We start from the raw sequence: 23,974 nt of genomic DNA, 5'->3' as shown, positions 1-23,974 counted from the left end.
AAGAAGCTGCGATGGCGCCAACTATGCGGCGAGCCCGCGGAAAGTTTCGCGACGCTTTCGCCTCTTTGTTTTCGCATTTTCCGCGAGCGAATCGCTGCCGCGGCCGCGGAGATAACGAGAGCGCGGCGCTCCGGTTAGCAGTCGGCCTGTCGGGGCGCGAGGAGCGACCGCGCAGGCAAGGAACGGAGGCGCGCCGATAAGCCGCGCGCGGCCCGCCTCAAATGCAACGACATCAGCGGCGAGCGTCGCGCTGGCTCCGCAGCTGATTGCGCGGCTTTCTCCGAACCGAGCCGCGAGCTGCTCGGGACAAAGCCGAGCGCGTTTCCGTCCGGGTCAGCGTTTCGCTGCGGCGGGCTCGTCGCCGCGGGCGGTGGCCCTCGGCGCCGGCACTCGCGCGGCTTCTTCCGGGGAAATTCCACTGAGGCCGCGGCACGGCGAGCGCGCCTCGCCCTCGGTAAAACTTTCCGCTCGGCGCTCCGAGAGAACGGCCGAGCGAAGAGCCGAGCGAAGAGCCGAGCGAAGAGCCGTGCGAGACCCTCCGGCGTTCCCACACGCGCGCGCGCACATGTCCGGGCGCGCGAGAGAGCGAGAGCGAGCGATGAAAAAAGACGCCGGAGTGTCGGTGCTCCCGAAAGCGTCCGCGCACACGTGCTTTCTGCCCCTTCTCGCCCTCCCCCCTCGGCGGCGGCGCGGCCGCAGGCAGGCGCTACCGCGCTCGCCAGTCCCGGCGCGACGTCCGACGCGCGAGCAGCACGCGCAGTCAGCAGCGCGCAACGACGGCGCCGTCAACTTGGAGGAGGCTTCGCACCGGCTGGCCTGGCTCATCGATGGACAGGTGACCCCGGACGCTCCGATCGACCGACCGTTGCGCCCGCTGCGAGCCAAGGTCAGTCTCGTCCCGTCTCGGCCGATCGGCCGGCCGGCCTCGCCGCGCGTTCGGGACCGCGAGGCAGCGGCGCCGAATTCGGGCCGAAACGAGAAAACGAATCGGCGACCTTGCCAGGACCACGTGCACGCGCGCGCGCGCGCGCGAGGGAGAGAGGAACGAGACCTCTGTAAACACGAACGCGCGCACATGTGGCGCGTAGACTCGTTTTTCGTTTGTCCCGCACCGGAAGTCGCTCGCCCGCGAGGGCGGACGGTCAATCGAACGCGGCGCGCTCCTTCCCTTTTTCTCCCCGTCCCGTCTCGTTCGCGGAACGCCACGGGGCGATAGCGCCGTCCTCCTCGCATCTGCCGCGCACTCGAGTGCAAAGTGCGAGAAACTCTGCCTTATCGCCGGCCGGACGATAGCGCGGCGTTAATTAACGCGCGTCGCCAGCAGCCGCAGCGGGCTTTTGCGGTTTTGGCGCGACACGGCGTATTTTTAGTCGGGCGGGCCTCGGTTTTTCTTCGTGGCGCGCGCTGCAGCGAATCTCCCGGCTCGATTTATTTTCGCGAGTGTCGGTCGTGTTGCAACTGCGCTCCGCGCTGCTGTGCTCGCTCCCAAGGACGCGCGACCGAGCGCCAATGTTTGCGCGTCGGATGGCACTCCTCGGATATAGGCTGCTTATCGCTCGATCGACCGACTTTCGGAGATCGATCCAAGATTTTCCTCGCTAAGCTCAACAACGAAAGGAAATAAAAAAAAAAAAAGAAATAAATCGCGTCGCGCATGCTAAAGCGAAACGGCACAGCGTCGAATGTAAATATTTACGTCGAGATAATCGTCCGTTCGCCAGTTATACGTAAACACAGATATAGGAAAAATTGAATATCAATTATCGAATGTAAGCGAGATTATAACTCTGCACTTTTCCGGTGTGCACTGTGTGTTTCCCTGGCGCGACCTTGTCGAGAGAAGGAAAGTTGTTATCGGTAATAATCGAGTGCACTCCGTTTCGATAAACTAATCCCCGTCGACGATGCTCTTGGTGTTCGTCAATTTTCTCTTTTTACCTCAAAGGTGAATTGAATTTCGGGATCGGCTAGAGCAACAGACGACAACGAATCGAGCTATCGTCAATATTTGGTGCGCAGCGATTGTTTCCCCGATTGCACAGCCGCAGACGGAACGCTTATCTCTCTCTGTCTGTGTTCGGGCGCGAATGCACGATCGCAAAGACAATACCTCATTTCTCGCGCGGCGAGAGCGATTAGAGCGCACGCTTATGCGAAAAAAAAAAGAGGTCAGACGCCGTAAAAAGCCACGCGCCGCGGCAGCGCCGACGAACGCACATATAAAAGGCAATCCGGTCGCGTACGTTGACGCGCGCGCCGCTGCATAATGCCGAGAGACGAGAAAGAAGAGGAGAGAAAGAAAAAGGCGCGCGCGCACGGGAAAAGCAGAGCCTCGCGATTCGCCGGCGACGCAGCGCGAGCGAGAATTCAAAGTAAGCGACGACATTGTCGCGCGTAGACGAGCGGCTCTCGGGAAAACTTTCCACGTGTTCGTTCATACCGCGAGCGCGCGCGGAATCGTCGGGCGGCGGGAGGGGGAGAGGCCACACGTAACTTCGCCGATCGCCGATTATCCGTTGCGCAACATCGGCGTTGCGCTGCCGGCTCGCGGCGCGATCCCCTTTGCGCCTCGCTCCGTGCGCCTTTCTCCCGTGGCGCTCGCTTCCACCGCCCACGCGGATCCGATCGCCGAGCTCGCGTCGCCTCCAACGTCGCCGGCGGCCGACGTGCCCCCTCGGGCCGAGTGCCGTTGGCGACGGGCGCGCGCGCGCGCGCGAGACGACGCGTCTGTTGCAATATCGCGTCGCTTCGATTAAGCATCTATTTTCGTATCGGGGCGCGAAAGTCATTGCCAAGCGGGCGTGTAAGCGCGGCCGGGCCGTAGGCGCCTCCCCGAACGGCGATTCTCGCAGCTTCGGTATCGGCCAAGGTCGAGGCGCGCGAAGCTCGGCCGGAAGGTACGACCGTCGCTCACGACCAACTCGTAACGCGCGGATCCGCTCGCCTCGAGTCGACCGCGAGCGCGGCAATTAAGCTCCGCGCGAGGAATATAAATTCGCTCTGATCGAGGGAAGCGGAAGGAGCCTCGCGGCGAGCCTCTGCGCGCGTCAGTTGGACGGAGCGCTTGGATTTTTTCCCAAAAGCGCTTTGCAGTCGAGTCTATTATAGCCGCGACTGTTGCCGATCCGTCCGCTGCGTCATTCTAAGCGCTGCGCGTTGTATTTTTCCCCGGCAACGCGGCGACTATTAGCTCCTTAGCCGTCGGGTGACAAGTGACAAAAAACAAACTGAATCACAGCAAATTGCAGGCAATTGCGGGCGCGGAGTGCGAATGAAAAAAAAATCAGAAAAAGAAAGAAACAAAAGAGAAACAAAAGAGAAACAAAAAAGAAACAATAAAAGAAAAGGAGAGAAAAACGTTTACGACCAATTGACCGGGTAGACTTTCCTAAGGCGCATTTTTTGAACGCGCGCGGCCCCTCCATTGTGCGCCAGAGAGGCTCGTTATCAGTCGTCTCGGTAGCGTTCGTCATAATTCGTGCTATCAACCTTCGTCGTGCCGGGCGTGCGTGATTTCCGCTGACTAATCCGCGCGGAACCTCGTCTGCCGCGCTCCTTCTCCCTTAGCTTCTCGTGCGCGAGAGTCGCGCCGAAGAAACGCGCTCGGCATCGGGGCGCGATTCGCGATCGAACGGGCGCTACGGCGAGCGCGATAGCCGGCCGCCCGTCGGAATAGCCCGCGAGAATTAGCGCCAAGGTATTATTATATTTGCTCGCGAGCCGCGCCAACTGCGCGCGCGCGAGCGCGACGAGCAAACAATCCTCCCGCGGAATATTTGCACTTTCGAGAGATGACACGCGCGCAACACGGACGAGTCCGCGCGGAATAATATTATCGCGATTGCCATCGGATCGCTGTATTTCTCATCGGGACGCCGATGAACGCACCGCCGAGTGTTCGCGGAACTCGGAGTGCAGCTATTTTTCGCTCCGAATATCAATCTCGGAGACGATTCTTCGAAGGCAATTAGCCAGCAAACACTGTATGCCCGAAGTACGGCGATAGTCGTTATCTAAGGCCCGCGTGGATCGCGTTCAATACACGTGTGCGTGTACACGCGTAAAATGCGACCACGACACCGATAAAAATCGACGCGCGAACAAAATAAGCGAAGAAATATGATTTGTGACGTTATTAGGTATAACAAATGTCTTTGGCGAGGAGTGGGGCCCTCGACGCTTATCTCACCTCAAGTATAACGACTCTGCGGCGGACTTCAGCGGACACTTGGACACGGACACGCCGAGAGTGAAGTCGCACGATGGAGTCGGTGCGTCATTGTTCGGAGTGTCAATGATTTTGTCGTGTTGAACGTCGCTCACCTCCCGTAGTCGCATTTTCACTAGCTGCACTTGCGCTTTCATTGCTTTTCCCGTGACCGAATCTGCTAACTGGACAGCACCGTAGTCTCGGGCGTCGAGCTTTCCGTAGTACGAGAAAGACTTGGAACCGTCGGGCGCGTCGCGCGGCGAAGGTGTGCAATGACGTTTGTTGGCTTGCAGATGGAGTTACACACGAAAAGGCCCAGTCAAGACACTGACAGGCACGCCAAGTCCACCGCCAAGGACATGTCGTCCAACGACACTCTCAATGGGTAAGTCAAACGCCGCATTATCCTTGGGAATGTAGAGCAACTATCGTCCTCGTGCATTCCGACTCGAGCAGTCGCGAGAAAGATCGCAGTGGTCGTGTCTCGTTACTTCGTCCTCGGGACCAAGACGTAATTGTTTGCATAATACAAGTCGACGGCACGATAAAATCGCCTCGCCGATCGGCATCGGTCTAAGCGCGTCACGCGGCGCGCACGCCGGACGACTGCTCTCGCCGGCGCGCCACCTAAATGCGAGTCGCGCTTGCAGAAACGGCAACACGTACGGGGCCTTCCAGTCGAAGGACCCGATCCTGCAACTCGACAAGGACGTGGAGGCGAGGGTTAACGGGACCGGTGGCGACGGCCACGGCGGTGCCACGGCCCACACCACCGGCTACATAGAGACCCTCATGCACCACTTCAAGGGCAACGTGGGATCCGGCATTTTCGCCCTGGGCGACGCTTTCAAGAACGCCGGCCTCGCCCTGGCGCCGCCGCTCACCATCTTCCTCGGCTTCATTTGCATTCACGCCCAGCACATACTCGTGAGTATCGTCGTCGCTCCGACTGAGCTGCGATCGGGATCTCGCAACGACCGTCAACCGTTGTTCCGCTTGGCCGTTTCCGCAGCTCAACTGCAACGACGAGGTGCAGCGACGGCTGGGCTCATCGCTGGAGACGCAGCCAGGCTACGCGGCCACGGTGGAGCTGTGCTTCGCCACTGGACCGCTCGCCCTGCGAAAGTACTCGGTCTTCATGAGGTAATGCGCGCACGCACCAAATCGAAATCTTGCACCATCACGACTCATCAGCGAAAATACGAACTGAAAATGAAAAAAAAAATCGAAAAAACGAAAAAACGAAAAAACGAAAAAAACGAAAAAAACGAAAAAACGAAAAAAACGAAAAAAAAAGAAAGATGGATAGAAAAAGAACGACGCCGTACGTCGACAAATTGTTTCGCTTCTGTCATCCCTCCCCCGCCCTTGTTCGATTGACGGCCATAGCACATAAGCACACTCGAGAAATCGCAGACTCGTCGCAGCGGATTGTCGAGTGGGGACGAGGAGATAACGTGTAGAATCGAGAGACGCTGCCCAATTGAGCTTTCCCTCCTCGCGAGCGACGATGCGAGCGTTTGCCCAGGGGCGTTTGCCTTGCGTGCGCTCCTTACCGACAGTGTTGTGGCGAGGTTAATTGCGTTGTAAAAGACGATGCTCGAGAGAAGGTTTTTTTGTTCTGCGTTCTGTTTGCAGGCCGAAAGCCTCTGATATCTCAGAGACTCTCTAGCTCGAATAGCGCAAGCAGGTTCGCGCGCAGCGCGCCGCGGCGAGCACTTATTTCGCAGGCCGAGCTGTGCGAGTTGCGGCGATGATGGTACGTCCAATTTAGGCATTTATCGCGACTGATGGTAAGCTATCTCTCACACATATACGATCGTTATTTATGCATAAGCATCGTCTTTTTTATTACATGTACATGTCAATTTTGTGTGTATGCCTTTTACAATCTGTTTCAGCATTTACTTCCTATTTCTAGCCGATGGATGTCTATATCTTATATAAATGCATCATGACTTTGTTTTTTATTATTACAGCCAATATTTATAAATAAATGTTTCCGTTCAATTCGGCAGCGTCGGTGTCAGCGTTATTACTCTCTTAAGCTCACGCTTTCGACGATTGTTTTCACACCTCATAGGCTCCATATATTTTAATATTGTTTCTCATCATCGCACGTTTTTGTTCGAAACGAAAGTCAGCCCGCGGTATCGCTATTGTATAAGAAGATCGACGTGTTTCCCGCATCACACGCCAACAGCACGCTCTCTCTCTCTCTTTCTCTCTCTATATGTCCTTATATCTCACAACCCCGCAAGAAAAAAAATAATAAAAAGAAAGAAAAAGAGAAAAGAAAAGTGCACCAAAACATACGAGTGGACGGTGGCCGATCGCTGACCAAAGAACTTTTGTATTTTTGCAGAAAATTAGTGAATCTGTTTCTGTGCGTGACGCAGCTTGGCTTCTGTTGCGTCTACTTCGTCTTCATATCCACGAACATGCAGCAGGTGAGTCTCGGGCGTGCGGTACGCGCGCGCCGACGCGGGATATTTTTGGCCGTGGCGACGCTCCGCTTTTCCGCGTCGAAGCGGGCTTGCGCAACGCGAGGGAAGCCGACCCGCGCTGCCGAACTGACGATCGGCTCTCCGTGCTCGTTGCAGGTGATGAGCGTCTGGGGCATCGAACTCGACCTCCATCTGCACATGGCGATCGTCCTGGTGCCCATAATGTTCAGCACGTGGATACGCAACCTCAAGTTCCTCGTGCCGCTGTCCTCGCTGGCCAACTTCTTGATCATCGCGGGCTACGCGGCCACGATCTACATCATGTGCCACGATCTGCCGGCTATTTCCGAGAGGCGATACGTGGCGGATTGGAACAAGCTGCCGCTGTTCTTTGGCACCGTCATTTACTCCTTTGAGGGTATCACTCTGGTTGGTGGATTTTGCACGTCTTCTATTTTTAAGCGTTTACTCTCTCTCTCTCTCTCTCTCTCTCTCTCTCTCTCTCTCTCTCTCTCTCTCTCTCTCTCCTCGCTTCACACGGGCTTGCTTTTAATTCTCGAGGAACTTGGACACTGGGCTACTTTAACATGACATGACGTTTCGACGCTAAAATAAAATTCGCGACAGCTCAGCAGCGTAGTTGGGTTTTACTTTTGAGCTTTATCGCTAATTATTCGCCTAACTGCTGAAAGGATAAAGCATTATTTGTAATTCGGCTGAGATAATTTTGTACAAAGTAAATTACTTTCCTCGTAACCGATACATTTCCACGTTGTTCAGTGAAAATTAACGCTCTCGATAAGCAGTCGATGCAATTGCGCAAAACTAATTTAAGTGGATGCACGCGCGTGTTTTGACACGAGCATGCGGGACGTACGCGGTGCGAAAGGATGCACCGTGCGTAGAAAACCCCACGAATGAAACAAAGCATCCACGCGCGGACGCTAACGACATCGTCGTTTTTCGTATGCAGGTATTGCCGCTAAAGAACGAGATGAAAAAGCCGAGGAACTTCGACAAGCCGCTGGGCGTGCTAAACGTCGGAATGGTAATCGTCGGCATGATGTTCGTCGTGCTTGGTTTCCTCGCTTACCTCAAGTACGGCGACGACATTCAGGGTTCGGTCACGCTCAACCTCGAGCCCAAGGCAGATACGTAAGTCCAACTGCAGTTTGCTCCTTCTTTCCAATAACCGCAAAATGTTCTGTTTTCATTCGTCGCCAAACCTTCTCGTGAGAGTGATTTTTTTTTTCTTCTCGAAGCAAACGAAAAAATAACCACTTTTTCCAAGGAAAACAAAAAAAAAAAGAAACTAATTTTCTTTTATCGTTCGAACGATGACGCTTTTTTAGTTTTTTTTTTCGCCTCCGCAAGACGGCGACTTTGCTCGCGCCGTATATCGCCTGAAGATTTTCAACGCGCTTTTTCAGAATACGACTTAATAAATCGAGAATTTATATGTATTTAACGTTAAAGGTTACTGAAGGAAGGATTAAATGTCCACAACAGGTTAATATCGCAGTAAGACGTGTGCTGAGCATGACTTGTTTTAGTTAGCATTTTGCCTTGCAGCATGTGTGCACGATATTGCTTGTCTGATTTATCGAGCAAAGTGCCTTGAAAGTGAAACATAAAAACACGCAACATTGTATTTGAGTGGCACAGTTAACTAATTGCGTATTCAATAGCTAGACAGCTCATATTTTGACAAGCACACCTGGGCTACGCACGCAATAACCTTATTGAAAATTGTTTGTTCAGTCTACCTCAATGCATCAAACTGGCTATATCCTTAAGTATCCTGTTGACGTACGCTCTGCAGTTCTACGTACCGATCGCCATTATGTGGCCCGAGTTCGAACGTCAATTCGGCCCGTGCCGTTGGCCCGTGGCTAGTGAAATCATGTTCCGAACGACTCTTTGCTTCATCACTTGTAAGTATTTGCAATCCCGAGGAAACCAATTTGCTCGACGACAAATTAAATGTCCGTTCGTTTGCGCAGTTGTCCTGGCGGAAGCGATCCCGAAGCTGGGCCTGTTCATCTCCCTGGTCGGGGCAGTGAGCAGCACAGCTCTGGCTCTCCTATTCCCGCCGATAATCGAGATCGTAGTATGCTGGCAGAACGCGTCTATGGACAAACTAACAATCACCAAAGACATTGTGATTCTGACGATCGGACTTCTCGGCTGCGCCACCGGTACCTACGAGAGCGTCAGCCAAATTATCAAAGCATTTAGCCAAAATTTGTAGAGCCGAGAACGCAACGATGGGAAGAGATACGGGCGCGTGCGTGCGCCATTGGAACTTTAGCCTTCGCACCTTGGTACTTCCATTCTCTCGTTTGATCGTTTCTGTTATCTCTTCCCGGAATCTTTCTACAAGAGTGAACAAAAAGCAAAATTTTTATTTAGAACAAAAATCGCACATCATTTTATCGAGCTCCATTCGCCGTAGTTATTTCATCGCATACAATAATAATTAAAGAAGCGACGGCAATATAAACAATGATTTGTAAGACGGTGCTGCATGACCGCGTTACGATAATTTTCACATCGATCGTGTGTGTATAGCTTTATACATAGCGACCTGTCGTGTTTTTTTAGAGTATATATAAATCTTTCTCTTGTTCTTTTTCATCATTAGTTGTGTAATGAAGTATTGAAGTTGCACTTTTAATACTCGTACTCATTTCTTTTTTGTAGTTAGGCGTGTAAAAAATGTACAAAAAATCTCTCGCTACATATGTACTATTTTTAATGTTAAGGAAATTTTTTAGACATACTGCTCACTAGATATGGGCAACTTAGCGTTTAAGGTCTTAAAACTGTGAATTTATATACACGTCACGTAAGAATCATATATTTATTATTTACATGAATTTTGAAAAGACTCTGAACAAAAACAAAAAAAAAATACACTAAATAAAATGGATGAATAGTTTTGCTAATAATATTAGATGATTATTCTTGAAAGAAAACAAAAAAATATGAATAAAATGCTATTTTGCAATACATCGATTTTAATATTTGATTAAAACAATTAGCCAATGAATTACATCGATGAAAAATATAAACGTTCAGTAAGTTATAAAAATATATATAAGTATGGCGAAGAAGAATGATCTCGTAAAAAAAGCATGCTTCATATCACTCAAACCACATTGACCGTAGAACAAATTTATTCCAATGCCGCCAGAGCCATTATAGTAAAGCCAACCTCTTCTGGATCTCGGCTCATATACTCTTTGCACACTCGAGCAGCGTCTTCCAAGAATGTTTCCGTGTTCGACGGCCCGTGGTTGATTGGGTATGGCTTTCTACCATCTGAAATAACATGTTCCGATTTTATCTCGTCATATACGATAATATTCAGTCTGATTTTACATCTGCTATTTGTTAATTTACCTAGTTCCCATATCGATCCGTTTCTCTCAACAAATGCTACAAAATGATGAAACACTTTTTCATCCTCACCAGGTGCCTAAAGAGCAAATACGAAATGTATGAATTATTTAAATAATAATAAATATATGAATTATTTAAATCAATGACAATGTAGAAAGAAAATATTTACTTCAGTTTGCCCCTCATGAGCAGAGTCTTCATGAGTCACACTTATTCCTTGAGCCTCGACAAGCTTCTCACCCCTCTTTTCAGAAGTTAAGTCTTTTGTATCATCAATAAATTTTTTCAGTTCTCCATCTTCTAACTCAATCCTTAAAAAAAAGTAAATCATAAATTTATAGTGCTCTGATCACATTTTTATTGAATGACTGAATTATGCTTATGAGTCAATACTTACTTATCAAGTTTATTTGCAACACTGTGCAATAAAGCTATTGTTCCACAAGCATTTGATACATACTGAGCTAAGTGGTAAATTTTGTCAGAACCACTACCACTTTCTTTTTCAGTTTTTTCCAACTCAATTTTGAATGATTCAGACTATTATGTTAAATAAATAATATTGCATGAATTTGCTTTTTGTTTATACTTCCAACTTGGTAAACAAATTATATATATATAAGCTTGAGAATAGTACAATCCTGTACTAGGTATTTATATAAAGATCATGCTTGCCAAGTTGAAAAAATATTAATGAATAAGTTTCAAAATGAGAATTTCAATAAGTAGAAAAATATTAAAAATGTATCATACCTTTGGAGTCATGGGATAAAGCAATATCATTGCCAAAACAGGTTTTGGTAGCATTTCCAACATATCTAAATCCAAACTATATACATCTACTAGACCCCATTGTTTTGGAACACCAAGCTTATGCAAAAGCTAAAAAAAATAGTACAAATAAATGAGTTTCTTTCAGTCTCCTTATAAAAAATTAGTCAACACCTTTGACATGTTTACCGAACAGTTTGAAAAGTATTCCTACCTTAGTCATAACCTAAAAACATAAAACAATCCGTTAATAAAGTTTTACTCTGATTTTACGTAAATTATCCATAAAATGTTGCTACTAACCTCTGGATTAGATTCAAGCGGTACCCAAGCCATTTTTTATTGTGCAAAAAAGTGTTAAATAACACTTATATTCTTTTATAGCAATTCGCCGACTACAGTGAATCGTCAAATTTTATTCTTATAAAATTGCACCAAATCCGAATATATATATCTATATATATAGATGATCTGTATGCGTAGCTATGAAGAAAGTGATGAGTGCAAAATATTCAAAACTATTACATAAATATCCTGTAAATCAAATCAAACAATTGTGTATGAATATTGCATTTGCTACCACCGCTTTGTTATAGGTTTACTGTGTTTTTTCAAATGGCTTTTAAACAACTAGATAATAATAAACAAATCGCTATGTTATTCATAAAAAACCGATTGTACTTTGTAATACCATTACTTAGTAATAACATATTAAATATTTAATTACTTCCAAAATATAACTATTTGTATAATAATTGTTTTTCGAAAATTTAACAACAAACGTCACCAGTATTCCAACAAGTAACAACAATAACCAATTGCTGATTGTTTATATTGATGGCACACCGCATAAATCAATCATTTTGCACTATTGTTTACCTGCGGACACACCCTTTTGTTTCCAACGAATTTCAAAAACTGCTAGCTAGAATTCGATAATACCGACTTTAGATACGAACGCAGAAGAGATCGATGCTTGGAGAATGAAAACAGAACTGGAAGAGTGCAGCACCTGCTTTGATCTTACGAATTTTGTGATTCTCACACACTGATCAACAGTACTCACGGTCACGGTGTCGTATAAGATTGCATGATGAAAAGGAAAATATAACCTGCAATATTTGAATTGCACAATTTATTGAATTAAAAATTTTGAAACGAAAAGTGTATTGTTAAAGATGAATTATTCGCCGGTAGATAATATACATGAGTTACCGGAACAACGAACTAATCAAAAATTTGAACCGGTAACACAATTTGATAATTATAAAAAAATTAAACAATGATTACTGTTTTTATAAAAAGCTCAAACAGCCTTGTTTGGAAAGATACTTTTGTTTAAAACATTCTGTAACTTAAATTTTTGAAGTTTTTGTATTCAGTAAATATATTTTCTTCTAAAATTAATTAATTTTTTTTCTTAGTTGGTGTTAACACCTGAAGAAATTAGAGTACTGGAAGATTGTGGAAGAGAAGGAGTAATAAAAAGAGCAATTCCTTTGGGAGTAATATTTGGAATTGGTGGAATGATGGGTGCAAAGGCAGGTCCTCTCATGAGTTCCAAATATGGACTTAAACCTGCTGTTATAGGACTTGGAGTGATTGGATATTTTATTGGTAGAATTTCATATAGTAAACTTTGCTTTAACAGAGTTTTACAAGTACCTGATGGCAATCTGCGTAAATTTTATGATCAAAAAAGATCAAGAGGGTAAAGAATGCTGTTCCATTTCAAGCTGGAATGATTATAGTAATATTTCTGATTTATATATTTTTTTAGAGAATATGTTGATCCTGCAGAAAATTATTATGCTACTGTTGAACCTAAATACGAACCAAATCTCTCAGGACAAATTACTAATTCTGACATTGACATACCATCAATCAACAGTTTTGATACAACTCCTTCTGGTAAATTGTTATCTTAATATTAATTAAAGATAGAAATGTTTAAGTGCACATATATAAGAAAAATGTTCTGTTCTTTTCAGATTACTATTCTGAAAATACAGATGCTCCAAAAGATGCTCCACCTCAAAATTACACTTCATATGATGATTTGAGAAGACAGAATAGAGAAGAATATTCAAAAAAGTAATACAAGTGAAAATTATTTATTTATTTATAACTTATATGATTCTACATCAGCTTTATTAATCAGATTTTTTTTTTCTAGAATGTATAGTGATACTGTAAGAAGGTAAAAATATTGTCATTACTTGTTTTTCTTTATAATTGTTAGAGCTGTTGAATTAATGATGAATAAATTTTACTATAGGACTTATCCACAAGAAGCACCAGTTAGGAGGCCACCACCACCACCACCACAAGCTCAACCTTTGGAACAACCAAGGGGTATAAAGACTAAATATGGAGATATATGGGATGCTTAAAGTTATTACATGGTAAATAGTTGAAGTGTGTGCATAAAGTAAAATGTAAGATAAAATGGATTATTAATTTTTAAAGTCTCTAAGGAGATTTTTATAAATAACGTAATGTTTAATAAAGTATTGAATTATTTTGAATATTGAATAGTTTTTACAATTTTACAATCCTTTAGAATTGTCAATATAACAGCATTTAAATTTCTGAGTAGATTTCCCGATAAATATGTTATTAAAATACTTTTTTAATTATTTAAGTAAAGCTAAAAATAATTTATTTCTTAAGGGCTAATAATACTGTCTACAGTGTGAAAAAATATCTTTGATATGTCTATAAAGTATATTAACTTATGATATATGGATATTAAGTTATCGTTTAATTATTTAAAATTTATTTTCAAATTGGGAAGGAAATATTCAAGAAATAGTGCTTTTGTAAAGAAATTACATCCCATATTGATTTCTTCAGAATAATGTTTAAACTTGGAACTAGAATTAATAAGTAGATCGATTTCTAAGGGATTTTCATTTAAAATACTTACTGTTTTTTTGGAGGTGAGGAAAATAATAGATTATATTTAATCGTTTAACGATTCAATCTTTATTTATTATTACTTTTGTTACTAATTTTCTCAACGAGTCACGTTGAACACGATACAGACTAGGCTCTCTTTTATCGTATCATCAACCTTCACTCGTACGCTTATATACACACATATCTATGTATAATAGCTTTTTAATGAATAAGTTTCCTTTTATTGTGTGTCCTTTTTTTTATACTCCTTTTAAATGTAAAAATTTCTTTTTCGCAAATCACACGAAGACTGAGACAGAGAGAATACAGTAATAATAATAGTAATAATAATATATGTATGTATAACGCATTTACAATGTGACGAAGTCATCGCCTCGAGCGGATATCCGTCGCGAGTTGCTCTCTGTACACAGATAACAAAGTCTTGAAGAGGATAGAAGAAGAGAAGAAATGATATGTACGCTAAACTCTCTCGGCTGACACTTTCACCGGACGCGACCGGCAAAAGCGCTTCTCTCTCTCTCTCTCTCTGTTGTTCGATACATAAAACTTACACGTATACGATAACGGGACAATGCGTAAGTTCGAAGTCTTTGGGAATACGGTGCTTTTCATGCCGCTTGCGCTCACTCATGTAACACATGCTCTCACGACTCTCTCGGAATATATATATCAATTATTTAAGTAGCACGTTTTCGTTTTGTCTGCTGGACTAGCGACGCTCGCATCCTTCTTAAGGCACTAGTGTGTGTGTGTGTGTGTGCGTGTGTGTGCGTGTGTGTGCGTGTGTGTGCGTGTGTGTGCGTGTGTGTGCGTGTGTGTGCGTGCGCGCGCGCGCGTGTGTTCTTACTTTTTTTAGTCGGTGTTTAAATTTAACATCTTAACATTGAGCTTTCAAATTTGGTGCCGTACAATAGTCAAACTCTTTACCATCGATTTTATTTGTGCGACAACAGTTTTTAAAATTTTTTTGTTTGTTCTATTTTTATTTTTTTTTGTTTTTTTCTGCTAGAATATGATGATTCGTGACGAAAGAGTCTTTGACAGTGTTCAATATAAGCTCTCTCACAGATTTCTCAAGAAGGAAAGACCAATCGCCGAATCCTGCGTATACGCGGTATTTAAAAATCTATAATATTTTTGTAAGTAAGTTTCTAACTGTCCTATTATTCGTAATCAAACATTCAAGTGAGATATTTGTGTGTTTTCTTTTGCTGCTGTATACATCTATCCATATAGAGATGATTCGTGGGTATAGTACATTCAAAGTTGAAAGTGCTCGTGAGAGACGTGGAATGGGTGGGCCAGCCACCGAAAGCGCGCCGACAACGAAGTGTAAAAATAAAAAAAAAAAGGAAAAAAGAAATCATATTACCCGGTAAAGCCGTAAAATTTTAGTCCAATAATCAACAACAAACTATTGCGAAGAAGGGACGGCAACATAATCACCAGTGCACTTTCCGATAAAATTTAAAAAAACACATATGCAACATAATACTTCGAAAAGATAAGAAATAATGCGCGCAAAAAATACTATATACGCAATTGCACATTGTAAAAGAAAAAAACCGTCCACGCTCGAGGACATTAAGTAATCATTGCCGATAAAATTGCACTCTAACATGTAACTTATAACTCATACTTTCCTAACGACATAATAAAAAAAGATATACATACAAAATAATAAATAATATAATACTGCGTCTATAAGACATTAAAATTTTTTCAGGAATTAAACACTCGTACTCCGAAAAAAAAGAACAGTTGTCGGCACGCGCGTATCTACGGAATACGAAGTTCAGCGTCGCACAAAAGCTCACAGACATTACAATCGCAACCACGAGAGATTCGTGAAAAACAAAGAATCGCTCTTATCACTTGGGATGCTGCTTGGGCAGGTGTCGCTTCATGTGCAGAGCGAGGTGGTCGCTCCGCGCGAACGAGCGCTCGCAGACGGCACATTTGAAGGGTTTGGCTCCGGTGTGCTTCCTGTAGTGTCTCGTCAGCTCGTCGCTGCGGGCGAACCGCCACTCGCACTCGGGCCACTGGCATTGGTACGGCTTCTCACCTGCGTCGACAAACGGTCGTTAGCGATTTGATTGCGAAGAGAAGCGAGAAGCAAAGCCGATAAATAGCCGCGCCGTGTGCACTTGCCGAATCGTGAGAGGTCGGCGAACCGTCGGCGAAGACAAAAAAAATCACACACGCGAACCTGCGGCTCCGCTGCGCACTCGATCGGCGTTGGAAAAGCATCCGCCTCTCTAAATCTGCATGAAAACGAGAGAGAGAGAGAGAGAGAGAGAGAGAGAGAGAGAGAGAGCGGGCGCGAGCGAGATTGGCGCAAGAGGCGTGTATTGGTTGCAACGTTCATTAGAGCATTCGTCGGATTTCGGGCGATCAATTAACACACGCGCGCGCGCGGACAGCACAAAGCCCCGTCGTCTTCACTTTCACCCCCTCGGCGCGCGCGTGAGAAAAACACCCGCGCTAGAGAGAAGGGGCAATTAAGCGATACCGGCGCCCGTTGCGCAACCGGCATCTCCGCCGACGCCGAGTCACGACCGAGCCGCACAAAGAGTTCAAAGGAGCAACTCGGAGAGGAATGCATACACTCTCGCTCGCGCGCGCGCGATTAGGCAACTCCTATCTTTCTCTCCGCGCGCTGAGCCTCAATAAAAACGGAATCGTGATCGCTAAAAGTAACAGCGCTCTGCCGCCAGCGAGAAGCCGCCTTTCCAATTGGCGAAAGGTCCGCCGTCGCCTCGTGTCATCTCTCTCTCTCTCTCTCTCTCTTTCTCTATTCCGCGCTACCGAGCAACTAATTGTGTACAGGAGACAAAGCTCGTCTGACCTTTGCGCCACGGAGACTCGGAATGCGAGCTGCTCTCGAGAGCGCAATTTGCAATTCGAAAGTTGAGGCGCGTGTTGCGCAAATTGCCTGAACCGAGGCTCATTGTGTGCTGATGCGCGAGGGTGGCAATGACGGCCAGGCCGCTCGATGCCATCATGCCGCGGCCGACGCAACGATGAATCATCTTCGACTAGTATCGGCAGTCGTCTCGACGAGCGTTTCGGGAGCGCGATCTCGACCGCGAGTCCCCGAAGAACGATCGGCGCTTCCGTGGCACTGCGCCGTCACGGTCGAGCCGCTCGAATAGTCGTGGCGACGAAAAGAGCGGCGAAGGCACGAAAGGAGGCGAACCCAATTAAGCGATTGTTTACTCGCGAGAAATTACTGTTTTCGCGAAAAAAAAAAAAAAAAAAAAAAAAAAAAAAAAAAAAAAAAAAAAAAAAAAAAAAACTAATGTACGCCTTTTTTCCGTCTCCGAGCGATCGACGAGTATCTCTCTGATCCGGGCGATCGGCAATCAATCACCATTCCTCGATGGAATATCAATATCGCGCAACGTTAACAAAACAAAAGTGAAGTCGATCGTCAATGAAGACACGCGCGAGCGCTCGCCGGTGAAAAATCAAGACGCGCAGATCGTTCTCTGAAATCGGCGCGTCCGGCGAGCGCGTCAGCACACCTGCGGAAGGCGCGCGCATCTCCGCGCACGCAGCTTTTCAATGGACTGCTATCCCGTTCGGAAGACGGCACGGCGGCGCGTGGAATGCCGCTCGCCTCGCTCTATGCTTCATTCACGAGCGCCACGTGCCCGAGGCTCTCAACCCGTTAGTCCACGAAAGAACTCGAGAGAGAGAGAGAGAGAGAGAGAGAGAGAGAGAGAGAGAGAGAGAGAGAGAGAGAGAGAGAGAGAGAGAGAGAGAGAGAGAGAGAGAGATTATACGTATAGGACGTACGATATGCTGATGAGACGCGCGCGCGCAGACACGCCGATGAACGAAACGCTGTTTGTTCCACTTTTTTTTTCCTCTACCCGAGAGAGGAAGGAAGTGAGATAAGGACAAGTGTTTCGGGGACGAGCCGTGACGTGCGTCTGTCCGACGCGTTCGAGCGAGCCATCGACGCGATTGTCCCGTTGACAGCGACCCGGACAAGGAGCAGCAGGTCGAACGAACGCCGCGGTAACGTAAAATACCGTCGGCAAGAGTGAATCGTTAACCTCCCTGCCCCCCTCCATCTGTATCTCGCGGCGCAAAAAGCGAAACTCGGCGCAGCCGGCAATTAACGATATGCAACAATAGAACCCGCGCTCGTTTCGCTGGACGCTCCGCTCGTAAAAAAAAGTGTCATTATCGAGCTCGCGCCACGCCCGTGCGCGTACATGCAAATAACAACGTGCGCTCACCCGTGTGGATTCGCTGGTGAGCCTTGAGATGCGAGCTCTTCGTGTAGACCTTCGTGCAGCCTGCGAAGGAGAGAAAAGAATGTTTTTCTTTTTCTGTTTTTCCTCTTGGAATCGTTACCGACACGCCGAATGTCGAGGCGAGGGCCGCCGCGACACTCGGCATCGGGGAGGAGGGCGAGAGTAGAAGCTCACCGATGAAATCACAATGGTGAACCCGTCGCTTCTCGAGCTCGGGATTGTTCCTCCTGTTGTACTTGGTGGTGCCAACGCCCGTGTGTATCCGATGCGACGGCGGATTTGGCGGCGGAGGCGCCGCCGGCGCCGGCGCCGCTCGCTGCTGCTGCTGCTGCTGTAGCAGCGACGGCTGCGGGTACGGCGGCGGTGGCGTCCGTCGTGGCGGTCCGCCGAGCGGCGAGCCCGGGTCCGAGATCGGCGGTGTCAACGGCGACACGTACATCAAGCGCGTCATCGAGCCGTACAACGACGGCTGCTGCTGCTGTTGCTGCTGCTGCTGCTGCTGCTGCTGCTGCTGGTCGACGTTGCTGTTGTTGTTTGTGCTGTTGCTGTTGCTGGAAGTCGAAAGCATTTCCAGTGATGGAAGACTGGTATACGCACGCAAGTCGCGCGTTTCCGGACGGAAGTGCAATTCGAGCGGTACTTTATTCGGCTCAATTTCACAATTTTATTTTCACAGTTGTCGCGTCTTACTTCGACCGTAGACGATTAGAAAATCGTGTCTATGGACATTGTGCCAACGATGCAACTCAGCAGTGATCGAGTTTCACGGAAAAATGTCATGATTTTGGTAGCCACGCGCGCGGGTACGTGGGGCAATCGAATGCGTTTGTGTTTCTCTTTACCCATCGACTTGTTTCGCACAACTCGGCAGTCCTGAGATGCGGAAGAAACGGAAGAACGCCGACTTACTGCGTGCTACTGTTGTTGTTGCTCGCGCTGGGATTGTTATTATTGGTGCAGGGGAAGAGCTTGAAAGCAGCCGTGGGCCTGTGATGAAGCGACGCCCTCGCGTTGGCGTAATTCGACGAGGACGAGGACGAGGTCGGCGCCTCCAGCAGATGCAGGGTCGGCAGAGTGGATTGCGGCTCACTCTTGACATCCTGGTGCGGCGACAGTACGGGCTGTGGCGACGACAGGGAGGTAGGCGCTTGCTGATCGTCCGTCACGTTCTCCAGCTTGACGTGCAACTGTGCCCAAATACACACGCACGGCTGCGTTTATTTATCGCGGACAAAATACTTATAGTTTGCCCGTGATAAGAAGACAGCAAGAGCGAGAGGTACGTACGTGCGAGGTCTGCGACTGGCCGAGCATGTCGGCATTTTCGGGGTCGAGCTTCTGTATGCTGGAAGTGATGTCCTCCCAGAGCGGCGGCCTGAGGAACACGTCGTCGTCGGGCTGCTGCTGCGTCGTCGTCGTCGTCGTCGTCGTCGACTGCTGTGGCTGTGTCGTCGCGCCGCTACCTCCTCGCACGAAGCTCGCCTGCGGCCGACAGCTCGCGTCGTCGAAGAATTCGTCCATCGTGCCGCTGCCATCCTTCTCGTCTTCGTCGAGCCTCTGCAGTCTTTCCAGGTCTTGTCTGCATAGCAGCGTGTCCAGGTCCGACGACTGCAATGTTCCAAACGAAAATTCGCAAATTTACATGACGATCTCCGGGCATTTACCGTTACGCACGTGGCCTTTTTTTAATTCAATGCGCAATGATCAAAGAGGGGGAGAGAGAGAGAGAGAGAGAGAGAGAGAAATGCAGAAAGACGTTACTGATTCGCATTTCGCAGGAATTTCGCATGACTCTGTCAGCTGCATTTCGGCCGAGCAAACGTCACATCTGCCTAATCGAGGCGAAGATTTTGCGAAGACTTTCTCGAAATCTCGGAGCATCGCGGCAGGACGAGCGCAAGTGCATCAATCGAGCGGGCGCGTACACATACGAGAGAGCGGGGAGGGGAAATTAATACACATTCAAGTGCGGGCGAGGCGTGTGCTCAAGCTATCGAAAACAAACAGCGCGCGCGGCAAATAACGTATTCCCGCGCCAAAAGTTATTTTCCACGAAGCCCGCGTTCGCCAGCAGCGAGCGAGTCCTCGCGATCGCGCCTGACTTGCATTACGTTGATCGCGCGCGGCCGATAGAGCCGTTTAGCATGCGCCGCGCGGGCGAGCCAAGGGAGGGGGGGGGGGGGGCGGCGAGGGACGCGCACGCGAGGACGATCGGCCGGCTGACCGAGCGCGCGTCATCGCCGGCGTGATTTGTGCCCCCTGTCCGCCCTCGGGGCCCCGCGCGTGCGTGCGCGCGGGGGACGCCCTTCCTCGTTCTTTTTTCCGTTCTTTCCCGCGCCGCCGAGGGACCGGCTTGAGTTACGAGGCGCGATTCTTCATTATCATTAAACGGCGCGCCGGACCCGATATTCGTATTGACACGGTAAAAAAATTTTCTCTCTCTCTCTCTCTCTTTATCGACGAGAGCTCGGGACGCGCGATAAGCTATCGACGCGGCATCGTTAAAAATAACCCGCCGCGAGAGGACAATTTTCGAAGTTTGCTTTGGCCGCGCGATAGCCGCGATATGCGAATCCGCGCCGAAGCTTCGCAACGATTTCGAGGTGATGCGCCGAGTAACGCGCCGATTGTCCTGCCGAACTCGCGGGTCGCCTCGAAGAGAGCGTGCGAGCTTGTCCCTCCCCTGGTCCCTCCCCCTTCCCCCCCAAAAAAGGAAAAAAAAATAACAAAGCAGGCGTCTCGAGGCGTGAGAACCCACGAAAAATAATGAGCGACCTCCCAAGCGCGCGCGCGTCGATAAGGGACGTCTCTTTAGAAAAAACCGCATCGCCCGGAGGATGATTCAATTTCACCGCAGCGCCTCGTAATGCGTGTCGCGATTCGGAGATTAATAGAATCCGAAAGTGTAATCACAGGGTTGCGCGCGCGTGTCCCTCTTTCTCCTTCGGCGCTCGCACGCACGCAGATACACACAGACACGCGCGCATCCGGCCATTAGAGAGAGGGTAATCATAGACGCGGGGTCAAGGCGGGTTAATAACGCGGACACCCACGCGCCGCCACTCACCTTCGCTTTGGTAACAATGGGCGCTCGACCGCTACGTATAGCGCTGCGATACGCAAAATCGTGCAGGCGCGGAGCGAGCGGCGTTGTCGCGTTGAGATCTCAATTCGATTGGCTCGGCGGCGGCACGACGGCGTAAGCGCGCCCGATAGCGCGAGGCGGACGAGGCCCACGCGGAAAAGGGCGCCGAGACGCTGTTCGCTGCTCGATATTCCCGTCGGTCCCCGGTTTCGCGCGCATCGTCGTGGCCGCGGCGCTGGAAAACGCGCGAATTTCGCGAAAGGAGCGCGAGCTCGCGACGGAGCAGGGAGCGAGCGAAGAAAATCGCGGTGGCACGAGCGCCCATTGGCGGTCGTCGTTTGCGGCCAGCGGAGCGAAAAAGAGAGAGAGAGAGAGAGAGAGAGAGAGAGAGAGAGAGAGAGAGAGAGAGAGAGAGAGAGAGAGAGAGAGAAAAGAAAAAAAAGAAAAAAAGAAGCGGAGTGTGTGCGCGGCAGCGGCCATTTTGCCGGGCCGGCCGAGCGTAGCGCATCAGGCCACACCCTTTGACCTAAAGCCTCGATCGATGCTCGCCTGCGCCGCCGAGCGACAACGACGCGCAGAGAACGACGAGCTTGCTCGTGTGTTTTCTTTTATTCTCTCGGCGCGCGCGACAGGTGATCGGCCGAGATGGATAACGAGGGCTCCTGCTCGAGGATTATAATATTTATGCGCGCGGGAGGAGATTAGTCGCGGGTGCGTGATTGATATGGGCGATCGGAGAATGAAAAGGGACAGATATGACTCCGAGTCGAGAGCTTTTGGCTTTTCTCTTTTGAGGCCAAGCGGAAGTTGCTCCGGTATTGTTCGGGAGACTTGGACGGTTGAGAGGAGAGAAAGTGGGATGTTTCACTGTTTGGCTGATCGATATATATATATTTTTTTTCTTGAATCATCGGGGCGTAGCTGCTTCGAAATTTTTCTTACGACGTGTACTTTAGATCTCGTCGATAGTGTGGATGAACAACCGTGCGTTATTGCTTTCTGCTGGTCGTATTGTGCACCAAAACTTCGATGAAGATACGAATACTCGTGCAAGGATTGCCCGAAAGTTCTCGTGGAAAAGAGAGCCGTGTAGCTTGGCTCTGCTCGGTTAGAACAAAAAAACGTCAACTCATATCACGCCTATCTAATTAGGCTTACGTATACACAGCATTATGATGAATGCCCTGTAATTTACCATGTAGAGTGCCAATTTCTCATGGAAAGCTCTGCATTTGGAGTTTTATACCTCTATAAACTTATTAACGGATCACTGCTTTCAGTGTGTTTGAAAATTCACCCGACTGCTTTGCGGTTTTTCTCTGGAAGCCATATTCTTCAGCATTATACCGCATTCCTGAATCTTTGAGAACTTGGACTTTCAGGTTTTTTTTCACCTGCGAATGAAGTCTTTTTTGTTTTTGATGAAACGCGCATAAAAAGGTTGTATGCCGTTAAGGGTAATTGTATGTGGTTTTGCAAACTTAATATCTGCTATTTTTTCCCATTGGCTACCTTTCGAGGCTTAAATTTTGCACAAGTGTTTATGTCGAAACGTTTAAAAGGTTTCAATTTAACTTTACGCGCGCGCGCTCCTTAAACGCTCAATGAGCGCGAGTTGAATTACTCACGTTCTTTTGGCGTGTTACACGTAATGAGAACTGCCGAGTCTCGGCCTGCTTACGTGCATTGAGCGCTTTGCGATACCACTGATCACCCCGGAATCGCATTGTAGCTTCCGCGGTACGATTAAAAGTAGTGGCGAAACTCGCTCTGGAAAGTAGGTGATTTGGCGTATAAACGAGCGGCGGCAGCGCGAAATTGCGCCGATTCGATTCGCGACGCGTAGAGATAATTAGGCGACGCGCGAGTCAGGGTCTCGCCGCTGCCCAAGCGGATCGAGCCGATTTTTACTCGAGCGAGCAGCGTAATAACCGCTGAAATTGCGGGCGGCGCAATTTCTCATTCGTCCGTGCCGCGAAGCGAGCGCGACGTGCGCCTCGGCAGTCGTAATTTGCACCGATAATGCCGCGCGTCCTTATCGTGGCGCTTATCGCCAAAATATTCGCCGTCGCTATCTTGCCCCGGCGGTCTCGTCGCGTCCGGCTATACTTCGAGCCTGCGAAAGTTTTATTTCCACGGATTCCGAGCGATCGCGACACGTGTACTCTCTTTCTGTTTCCTTTGCGATCGAGTGCTGTTTTCCTGCGCTACAATGTCAAGCCGCTTGCGAAGCGCTCTTATCAATCGAAAACACAGAGTCCACAAAACGTGTTATTATTGCGAAACGACGTCTAAATTCTCGCGCGTACACCCCCCCCCCCCCCCAAAAAGGTCAACGCTGCAGTACGCGTATCGATATGAGATCTCGCGCGCGCGCGCGCGCAACTGACTCCTCACGTGTCTAGTATTTATAGCGCGATAAGCCGCGGTGGCAGCTTCTCCGCCTGCCGACCTCGCTCGTTAAATCCTATCGCGGTGGGGCCGATGGAATCAGGAGCACCAGGTGCGAATTACGAGACGCAAGGGGGGTCAGTCGGCGACGGCAGCTGACTCTTTCCGAACGCTAATCACGCTAATGCACCGCTCACGATCATCCTCTTTCTCTCTCTCTCTCTCTCTCTCGTTTTTATTTCAGCGAGTCACGCGCCAGTTCGACTTTTCTTGCCTCGATGCTGTGACTCGGCGCTTTTTTTTCTCCTCGCCCGCCGAGGCATTAATGGGAAAATTAGTCACGGCTCGTTTAGCGCCTGTCAAAATTCAATCCGGACGCGGGTATGTTTTCGTTTTTTTTTTTGAAGAGGTGACAATATCAACTAATGAACGGATAATTGACTAAACGATTTCATTTTGTAAGCACGCGCCG

The 23,974-nt window shown here is 48.2% G+C and overlaps 4 protein-coding genes across 11 annotated transcripts in view; 2 read left to right on the top strand and 2 right to left on the bottom strand.

Moving 5' to 3' along the window:
• The first annotated feature begins 583 nt into the window (after positions 1-583).
• LOC131663886 (proton-coupled amino acid transporter 1) lies at positions 584-9,799 on the top strand. 4 transcript variants are annotated; one of them, XM_058934624.1, is made up of 11 exons: positions 749-886; positions 4,140-4,271; positions 4,504-4,595; positions 4,861-5,137; positions 5,223-5,353; positions 6,576-6,660; positions 6,814-7,086; positions 7,631-7,812; positions 8,134-8,166; positions 8,419-8,591; positions 8,661-9,799. In XM_058934624.1, the coding sequence occupies exons 2-11, from the start codon at positions 4,263-4,265 to the stop codon at positions 8,906-8,908; spliced, it is 1,503 nt and encodes a 500-aa protein (XP_058790607.1). In that variant the 5' UTR covers positions 749-886; positions 4,140-4,262; the 3' UTR covers positions 8,909-9,799. The 4 variants fall into 4 exon arrangements, with proteins under 4 accessions (XP_058790605.1, XP_058790606.1, XP_058790607.1 ...); XM_058934625.1 differs by having other exon boundaries at positions 4,140-4,431; XM_058934622.1 differs by lacking the exon at positions 4,140-4,271 and having other exon boundaries at positions 584-886.
• Positions 9,800-9,831: 32 nt separating this feature from the next.
• Positions 9,832-11,777, bottom strand: LOC131663887 (ubiquitin carboxyl-terminal hydrolase isozyme L3). Of its 4 annotated transcripts, XM_058934630.1 has the most exons (8): positions 11,713-11,777; positions 11,137-11,367; positions 11,048-11,059; positions 10,816-10,944; positions 10,460-10,602; positions 10,232-10,373; positions 10,063-10,138; positions 9,832-9,981 (listed from the first exon to the last, which is right to left on the bottom strand). In XM_058934630.1, exons 2-8 carry the CDS (start codon positions 11,167-11,169, stop codon positions 9,836-9,838), a joined length of 681 nt encoding a protein of 226 aa, XP_058790613.1. In that variant the 5' UTR covers positions 11,170-11,367; positions 11,713-11,777; the 3' UTR covers positions 9,832-9,835. The 4 variants fall into 4 exon arrangements, with proteins under 4 accessions (XP_058790613.1, XP_058790609.1, XP_058790610.1 ...); XM_058934626.1 differs by having other exon boundaries at positions 9,832-10,138; XM_058934627.1 differs by lacking the exon at positions 11,713-11,777 and adding an exon at positions 11,561-11,672 and having other exon boundaries at positions 9,832-10,138.
• Positions 11,778-11,904: 127 nt separating this feature from the next.
• LOC131663973 (OCIA domain-containing protein 1) lies at positions 11,905-13,339 on the top strand. Its single transcript, XM_058934788.1, has 6 exons — positions 11,905-12,080; positions 12,258-12,544; positions 12,614-12,744; positions 12,825-12,927; positions 13,010-13,033; positions 13,112-13,339. Exons 1-6 carry the CDS (start codon positions 12,012-12,014, stop codon positions 13,224-13,226), a joined length of 729 nt encoding a protein of 242 aa, XP_058790771.1. The 5' UTR covers positions 11,905-12,011; the 3' UTR covers positions 13,227-13,339.
• Positions 13,340-13,845: 506 nt separating this feature from the next.
• The window catches only part of LOC131664036 (Krueppel-like factor luna), a 39,355-nt gene continuing 29,226 nt past the window's right edge, over positions 13,846-23,974 (bottom strand). The window contains exons 2-6 of one of the 2 annotated variants that reach the window (XM_058934874.1): positions 19,314-19,634; positions 18,936-19,237; positions 18,201-18,577; positions 18,009-18,068; positions 13,846-15,823 (exon numbers count right to left, since the gene is read on the bottom strand). In XM_058934874.1, the coding sequence (XP_058790857.1) occupies positions 15,630-15,823; positions 18,009-18,068; positions 18,201-18,577; positions 18,936-19,237; positions 19,314-19,634 (1,254 nt within the window). In that variant the 3' untranslated portion in view covers positions 13,846-15,629. The remainder of the gene's footprint in view (positions 15,824-18,008; positions 18,069-18,200; positions 18,578-18,935; positions 19,238-19,313; positions 19,635-23,974) is intronic. The other variant, XM_058934875.1, reaches the window with a different exon arrangement.

This window comes from Phymastichus coffea, unplaced genomic scaffold (assembly GCF_024137745.1).
Source record: "Phymastichus coffea isolate CEN01 unplaced genomic scaffold, Cenicafe_Pcof_1.1 PCOF00039, whole genome shotgun sequence".
Classification (NCBI taxonomy): Eukaryota; Metazoa; Arthropoda; class Insecta; order Hymenoptera; family Eulophidae; genus Phymastichus; species Phymastichus coffea.
Note: the sequence above shows the minus strand (reverse complement) of the source record. Positions and strands in the feature narration are given on the sequence as shown.